This window comes from Myotis davidii, unplaced genomic scaffold, assembly GCF_000327345.1.
Source record: "Myotis davidii unplaced genomic scaffold, ASM32734v1 scaffold319, whole genome shotgun sequence".
Taxonomy (NCBI): domain Eukaryota; kingdom Metazoa; phylum Chordata; class Mammalia; order Chiroptera; family Vespertilionidae; genus Myotis; species Myotis davidii.
In genome coordinates this window covers 185,615-193,687 of record NW_006290675.1, presented here as the reverse complement: position 1 = coordinate 193,687, position 8,073 = coordinate 185,615, and the positions used below count along the sequence as shown (strand labels likewise).

The 8,073-nt window shown below is 47.8% G+C and overlaps 1 protein-coding gene across 3 annotated transcripts in view; it reads left to right on the top strand.

Moving 5' to 3' along the window:
• Positions 1–4,503: 4,503 nt before the first annotated feature.
• Positions 4,504–8,073, top strand: part of ZNF346 (zinc finger protein 346) — a 28,190-nt gene continuing 24,620 nt past the window's right edge. Inside the window, exon 1 of one of the 3 annotated variants that reach the window (XM_015563874.1) lies at positions 4,504–4,748. In XM_015563874.1, coding sequence (XP_015419360.1) covers positions 4,574–4,748 — 175 coding nt within the window. In that variant the 5' untranslated portion in view covers positions 4,504–4,573. The remainder of the gene's footprint in view (positions 4,749–8,073) is intronic. The other 2 variants (XM_015563873.1, XM_006763692.2) reach the window with 2 other exon arrangements.

Sequence of the window (8,073 nt, the reverse complement as noted above, 5' to 3'; positions counted from 1 at the left end):
CGGGGCCGAGCCCCTCCTCCCGGTGCGGGGGTCACGAACGTCCGCACCGCGTCAGGAGCTGGGGGCGGGCGAGCGGAGGTGCGCGTGAAGTTGGGCACTGCCCGGTGGACCACCCAGCCGTCGGCCCTGCCGAGCTCCCGCCGTGTGCCGGTTCGCTGTGTTACCTCCTCCCTTTGCAGGAAACCAGGGTAGCACCGAGCCCGCAAAACACTCCCGTTAACCCTTCGAAGTTCCCTCTCACAATCAAACCTCTTCCGGCCTTTTTGCGTGAATCCAGTTACACGGAAATTATCTGCTCACGTGACCGCTTGAAAACTCCGGGTAAATGTTGCAGTCTGGTCATTTCAGGGAGGGGGAAATCTGGGAAACTCTTAGGGATGTCAGGTGAAGTGTAACATCAGAACAGCCACTTCGGTGAAAAAAAAAATTTTTTTTATGATAATCTTTAAGTAGGTTTACTTTTTGGGGGGTGACCCAGCAATTTCATGTCTAAAACAATCAGAAACTGCTACAGGTGTACACAAAAAGACATGCTTATATTCAAGCCTGCTCCCTTCTAAAAAATAAATAAAAATAACAGAAATGTCCAATACGACATGGATGATGTGACATGTTTCCAAGATAAAATATTACAATGAAACTAGTAAGTAGCAACATTTGATAGCTCATAGCATGAATTACTAAAATGGCGACATGCCAACAAATTACACTGTAAAATATACGTACATTTAAAAGTACATAGAATAACAGTATATCCTGATTATGGAAAACTTGTGTATAGAAAATGAACTACATGAATAGGTGGACACACCATGTGATTTTGTTATGAGGGCAGGAGACGGGAGAGGTGGAAGCCAGGATGGATGGGGAGAGGGGATAACAGGACTTCAGATCTATCATGATGTTACCGGAAAGGGGACCTGGCCCTTAGTGGGTCTGCCTCAAGCTGGCCCATAATGTGTGGGTCCTTGACTTCGTGCAAAAAAAATTTCATAGCCAAGACCGGTTTGGCTCAGTGGATAGAGTGTCGGCCTGCGGACTGAAGGGTCCCGGGTTCGATTCTGGTCAAGGGCATATACCTGGGTTGCGGGCACATCCCCAGTGGGAGGTGTGCAGGAGGCGGCTGGTCGATGTTTCTCTCTCATCGATGTTTCTAACTCTCTATCTCTCTTTCTTCCTCTCTGTAAAAAATCAATAAAATATATTTTTTTAAAAAATTTCATAACATTAATCCAGGTGATTTTGAGAGTATGTTTATTAAAGCTGAGGACCGTGAAACAAGGGCTTATGACAGAAAAAGCAACAGGAGAGCATAGGTGGGGCTGCTTTGGCTCTCTGGAAATACTATAAGAAAGAAATGAGCCTAGGTGGAGGTATTTTAGCTCACTGGGAAGTCAGAGAAAAGGGGCTTTGGAGACAGGTTCAGGGGTTTAGCCTGGGAGGAGCTGCTGCTGCCTCTTGCTCCCCTGCTTGCAAGGCTCATGGGGACCCCTGGAGTTTAGGAGATGCACCCTCATGGGGGAAGACGAGCGGGGAGGGAAAGACAGGGGTACGCTCCAGGGAGGGGGAACTCATTCATTTTGGAACCTTCGTTTTGAGGTTTTTTAAAGGCTGGGAGTTTAGAAGCAGTCTTAAGGAAGGATCTCAACAGAATATTCATCAGCTTTTCCAAGTGTACCCTTTCAGGCTCGTGGTCTCCACTGATTGGTTGGCACCAGGGGGATCATTAGTCACTACAGCTGATCCTGGCGATGGCCACCTGGTTTTGCTGCTTTTCTGGGCCTGGTGTTGAAATACAACTTAGTCCTAGATGTTATCTCTAGGGAGATGACCTATAGCTGGGGGTAAATTGCTCAGCCAGTTTGTTCAGCTGTCTCAGTTTCCCCATTCCACTTGCCAAGGAATTTTCCTAGGTTCTTACTATCCTGCCTCAATGATTTCTTTTTTAAAAAAGAAGAAACCTAAAAATAAACATAGCAAAGTGTTAACACTTGGGTAGTGGAACTATACATTAGTCTCAGTACTTTTTTGTAACATTTAATCAAGTCACCTACCTCCAAATGATCCTCCCAAATCCAGCTAAACCACTTTTTCATCTGCCTCTTGTAACTCCAGTTCATTTCTCTTGCTTGATTCCTCAGCTCCTGGGACTTTCAATCACCCACTATATAGTGCAATTATCTGCTGCATATATCTATCTATCTATTCTATAAGACTTGTTAGCTTTCTGAAGACATGATCCATTACATGGATTCCATGTAACCCTAGCAAGTAGCAAAGAGCCTACAAAAGCAAACACTCAATACATGCTAATTAAACTGACGTGTGAAGAAGGGAACCAAAAAAGTTTTCAATGCAGGGCCAGAAAGGTCTTTTTGGGGCATCCTATCTCAGAGAAGATTGGTGATGCAGTTGTTAGCAGCCATCTTGCAACCGTAAGGAGAGCCAGCCAATGGTAGGCAGCCTGTAAGACAGTGATTCTCAACCTTGGCTGCACATTAGAATCACCTGGGAATCTTAAAATCCTGATTTCTGGGCCTCATCCTCCGGAAATTCTGTTTCTTTGTTATGGGGTGGGGCCACAACATTGGTAACAAAGAAACAGAATTTCCGGAGGATGAGGCCAAGAAATCAGGATTTTAAAAAGATTCCTAGGTGATTCTAATGTGCAGCCAAGGTTGAGAACCACTGCTCTAAGAGGACCTCCACTTGTAATGGAGTGAAAAGCTGTCTCTGTGACTTTATCTAAATTCTAGCTTGCATTTTTCCCATGGCCTTCAGGCAGATAGCTCCTGCAATAGATATGCTAACCATTACAGGAATTCTGCTGGAGGCTTGAGTGTTTGGAATAACAGGAATTCACATTCAATTCCCAGTCAGGGCACATGCCCAGGTTGCAGTTCGATCTCCAATGTAGGATGTGTGGGAGGCAGCCAATCAACGATTCTCTCTCATCATTAATGTTTTTCTCTCTCTCTCCCTTCCTCTCTGAAATCAATAAAAATCCTATATAATAAAAGCCTAATATGCTGTGTCCAGTCATCCATTCAACCAATCAAAGCATAATATGCTAATGATATGCTAACGCCATTCAACCACTCACTATGACGTACCTCCTGCATCCCTCCCCAGCCCCAATCGTGCCCCGGTGGAGTCCCTAGGCCTGACCTGCACCCTCTCACAATCCAGGACCCCTGGAGAGCCGGTTTTGGCCCCATCCCGCAGGCAGAAAAGGCTAATATGCAAACTGACTGAACAGCAGAACAACTGGTTGCTATTACATGCACTGACCATTAGGGGGCAGATGCTCAACACAGGAGCTGGCCCCTGGTGGCCAGTGCACTACCACAGGGTGAGTGCTGCTCAGCCAGAAGCTGAGCTCATGGCTGGCAAGCGCAGCAGGGGTGGCAGGAGCCTCTCCCGCCTCTACGCCTCTACGACAGCACTAAGGATGTCTGACTGCCCAGGGAGCAGGCCTAAGCATCAGACATCCCCCAAGGGCTCCCGGACTGCAAGAGGGTTTGGGCAGGGGGAACCCCCCTCCCTGCACCCCCCCCCCGCCAGTGCACAAATTTCGTTCACCAAGCCTCTAGTAAAAAATAAAAAGACCTAGAAACTGAAACTGAGAGGCTTCCTGGAAGTGAGGCACCAAGGCCAGCCAGGTGATTTTAGCTTTTTAAAGAGATAAGAAGGTGTTGGGAGAGCCCTAGACGGTTTAGCTCAGTGGATAGAGCGTTGGCCTGCAGACCAAAGGGTCCTGGGTTCAATTCCAGTCAAGGGCAAGTACCTTGGTTGCAGGCTCCTTCCCGGACCAAGCCCTGGTTAGGGCTCATGCAGGAGGCAACCAACTGATGTGTTTCCTCTCACATCAGTATTTCTGTCTTTCCCTCACTCTCTTCCACTCTCCCTAAAAATCAATGGAAAAGTATCCTTGGGTGATTAAAAAAAAAAAAGGTGTTGGAGAATTGGAGCACCTGGGTGTCATGATATGGCTTGTTTCAAGAGGATCACTGGGGCCGCTGTGCTTAGAATACCTGAAGAGCAAAGGAAGGGACCAGAGAACTCCACAGCGATAACCTTGGCCAGAGATGGTGGCTCCCACACAATTACGAGTTTGACAGGAAAGGAGTTTAAGGGGAGGTCTGGGCTGGGGGCTAACAGTTGGAAGGCGTTTCCTCTATCACTAACTTACTAGTAGTGAACTCGAGTAAACCAATTCTAGGTTCTGAGCCTCAGTTTCCCTAAAAGCGAAACGGGGAGAATATTCCCACATCGCGGGGCCTTCATGAGAACGAAATGGTAAGTGTCCAAGGCTGACCGTGTGCAGAGTGAGACCCTGCGCCAAGGAGTCCGGGAAGGAGGGCGCCGTTGCAGAATTGTTGACCGGCGGCCGCGTCAGCAGCGGAGGATCCGAGAGGCCAAGCAGTTACCAGCAAAAGAACCGCCAGGGCGGGAACCGCAGCGCGGTTCGCGGCTCCCAACCTCGCGAGATTTGTTAGCCGGGCAAAGTCACCCGACCGGCCACATCTCGCGAGGCCGAGGTTCTATCGGTGGATTTGGGTTTGCAGGGAAGATGGAGTATCCCGCGTTGGGCACGGTGCAGGCCACGGACAGCGGAGGGCTCCAGCCATACCTCAGCTCGGAGGAGCCGGAGGGCCGGGAACCGGACGGGCTGCGCTTCGACCGCGAGAGGGCGTGCCGCCTGTGGGAGGCAGTGTCCGCGGCCCAGCCAGTGGGAAGGGAGGAAGGTGAGTGAAGGAGGGAGGGAGGGGGTCTCGGGAAGGAATCTCCTCTCCCGCCCGCTCCTTTCGCGAGAGTGGCAGGAGCGCGAGACTGGAATGCGGCCCGGCCCCCGACTCTATGGTCCCACCCCCTGGCTCCCGGCCCGCCCCCTTGCGTGACGCAGCCCGGGACTCCCGAACTCGTGCACCCCACCGGCCCGGGCATCCAGGCCTGCGCCCCGCTGGCCCCGGGCGCCGGGCATCCCGGCCTGCACCCCACCGACCCCGGGCGCCGGGCTTCCATGTCTGCGCCCCACCGGCCCCGGGCATCCATGCCTGCGCCCCACCGGCCCCGGGCGCCGGGCATCCAGGCCTGCACCCCACCTGCGCGGGTGCCGGCCATCCCGGCCAGCTCCTGAAAATCAAGGCTCCTAAAAAAAAAAAAAAAAGGCTCCTGCGCGCATGTGGTCGAGGGCCTCCTCGCGCCCAAGCCGCGGGTGCTCCTGCCCCGCCTTCCTCACCCTCCGCAGCGCAGCTCTTCCTTGGCTCGTGGACTGCAGTCCCTCTCCACACCCTCCGTGAGACCGGCAGAACCATCCCGCCAGACTTCTAGCTTCCTCGCCATTTCTCCCTGATTCTCCATCGCCCCGGTCCCCAGGCTCCCCCACCCGTAATTTCTCTAGCCTCCTTTCTCTAATGCCCCAATTTCCAAGGGCTCTAGAAGGCCTTCTTCCTGCTGGTCTTGGTGATGGATGGAGCCCTGGCGTACCCCTGTTTGTAGTTGTCTGGTCTCTACCGTTTTCTGAGACGGGGGCCAGTAATCTGAGAAAGAAGCTTTGCAGCTTGCTCTGCCTGTTACTTAGCAGCGGGTAAGATGGAGATAGAGCAGATGGAAAAAGCTGGCCTGACCTGGTTGTGCGACCCTCTTAACAGTCCTTCGCAAAGCTAGCAAAGCTAGCTGCATAACTACCCAAAAGAACACCAGCTCTCAGGGCTTCTGTGCTAATCCTGTCAAGTAATCTGCAGGGCAGTCAGACTGCTCTAATGGTTTGTGCTCGCTGCACAGACAGATCTTGAGAAGTTTAATATGTTTACCTGTGAACTGAGGCCCCCTGGAATAAAATGGAGTTTTTTACCACAGCCAAGGACTACATATATGTTTCAGTTTGGGGTGGCACACAGACCTATACCCTCGTATATACATACTTCTCCAGTTTAAAAACTAGTCTAGCCTGATTCCTAAATTATGTACAAATTTGTGGCCTTCCTCCCCCACAATTGTTCTCTTATTAATTTCACAAACATTCACTGATGGCTGCTCTATTTCAAGACTGTTTGGGTGTCAGAGGTGAGGAAAAAACTGTTCTTGCCCTGAAGGGGCTTGCAGTCTGGTCCAGGAAGCAGACACCACAGCAGTTTTATTATAATGTAGTGGGTATAGTGAAGAGGAATGCCTAAGAGTTGGGTGCACACAAGCAGAGGAAGTGTGACCTTTGTCCTCAGAGGACATAGAACACAGTGACTGTGCATTGAAAAGTGAACTGTCTCTATGTGTGTATGAATGTACAGTGTCACACCAGTTCATTTCCCTAGTCGCCACACTTACACAATATTTATATGAGATCTAGGTAGATACCGATAGCACCAGTTTCTACTCACATTGTTTTTTTCTCTTTGCACTTTCATTGAGTTATAATTTACATATCATAAAATTCACCCATTGTAACTGTACTGGGAATTGAACTGTGACCACCTGGTTTGTAGGTTGACACTCAACCATTGAGCCACACCAGCCGGGCCATTTTAGTTTTTGAGGACCCTCCATATTGTTTTCCATGGTTTTCCCATCTGCATTCCTACCAACAGTACATGAGGGTTCCCTTTTCTGCACATCTTTGACAACACTTGTTTGTTGATTTATTAATGATAGCCATTCTGACAAGTGTGAGGCGGTATTTCAAAAAGAATGTTCTAGCCCTTCTGGTGTGGCTCAGAGGTTGAGCTACACCTATGAACCAGGAGGTCACAGTTTGATTCCAGTGAAGGCACATTACTGGGTTGCAGGCTCAATCCCCAGTGTGGGGCATGCAGGAGGCAACCGAATGATTCTCATCATTGATGTTTCTGTCTCTACCTCTCTCTCTCTGAAATCAATACAAATATTAAAAAGAAAAATGTTCTAGCCATGGTTGGTGTGGCTCAGTCAATTAAACATCCTCCCACGCACTAAAAGGTCACTTGTTCGATTCCTGGTCGGGGTGTTTACGGGAAGCAACCGATCCATGTTTCTCTCTAACATCTATGTTTCTTTCTCTCTCTCTCCCTGTCTCTTCCTCTCTGAAATCAATAAAAAGATATATATTTTTTTAAAAGAATGTTCTAGTCTTTTCCTAATTAAACCCCAATACAGTTTTCTACCCAATTCTGTGTATCCCATTATACCAGTGTAAATTTAAATAATTAGAAAATGCACCTGGCGGGTATAGATCAGTTGAGCATCAACTTACGAACCAGGAGGTACGATTACTGGTCAGGTTACATGCCCAGTAGGGGGCATGCAAGAGGCAGTGGATCAATGATTCTCTCTCATAACTGATGTTTCTATCTCTCCCGCTCCCTTTCTCTCTGAAATCAATCAATAAATTTTAAGAAATGCTATTGATCTTTTAGTGGAGCAATTTTGAAGGTTGCTTTATTTTTTTTTTCTAATCTTTATTGTTGAAAGTATTACATAAGTACTCCTTTTTTCCCGTTAACCTCTTTCAGCCCGATCCTGTCCCTCCTGCCCCCCAGGAAGGTTACTTCATTTTTAACTCCACAGAAAATGTTCCACAAATAATAAAAAGATACAAAATGTATGATTATAATAAATTTTTAAAAGAACAGTGAGAAATGATTCCCTTGTCAAGTCTTTCAATCCTTCCATCTCTTTCAGGGAAGAAGTCTCAGTTGGGTGCTACCCTGTCGTAACACCTCTCTTCCCAGTTGCTGCTCTCTTACTGTTCTGTTTAGAGAGAGCTCCAAGCCACTGTGCCAGTATCTGGCTAAAACTGTTTCATTTTTATTGCTACCCATTAAGTTTTTGATCTAAAGATTTCTTTTTAAAAGAATTTACTTGTACAGCATGGTGACTGTAGTTAATAACTATATTTGAAAGTTGCTAAGAGAGTGGATCTGAAAAGTTTTCATAAAAAGAAAAAAAATTATAACTGAGTGGAGATGGATGTTAACTAGGCTACACCTGAAATTAATATAATGTTATATGTCAATTATATCTCAGCTTAAAAAAGTATTAAACAATTTATTTAGAAAATGAAGTTGGCTTACATAAAATTATAAAGTAATAGTATAC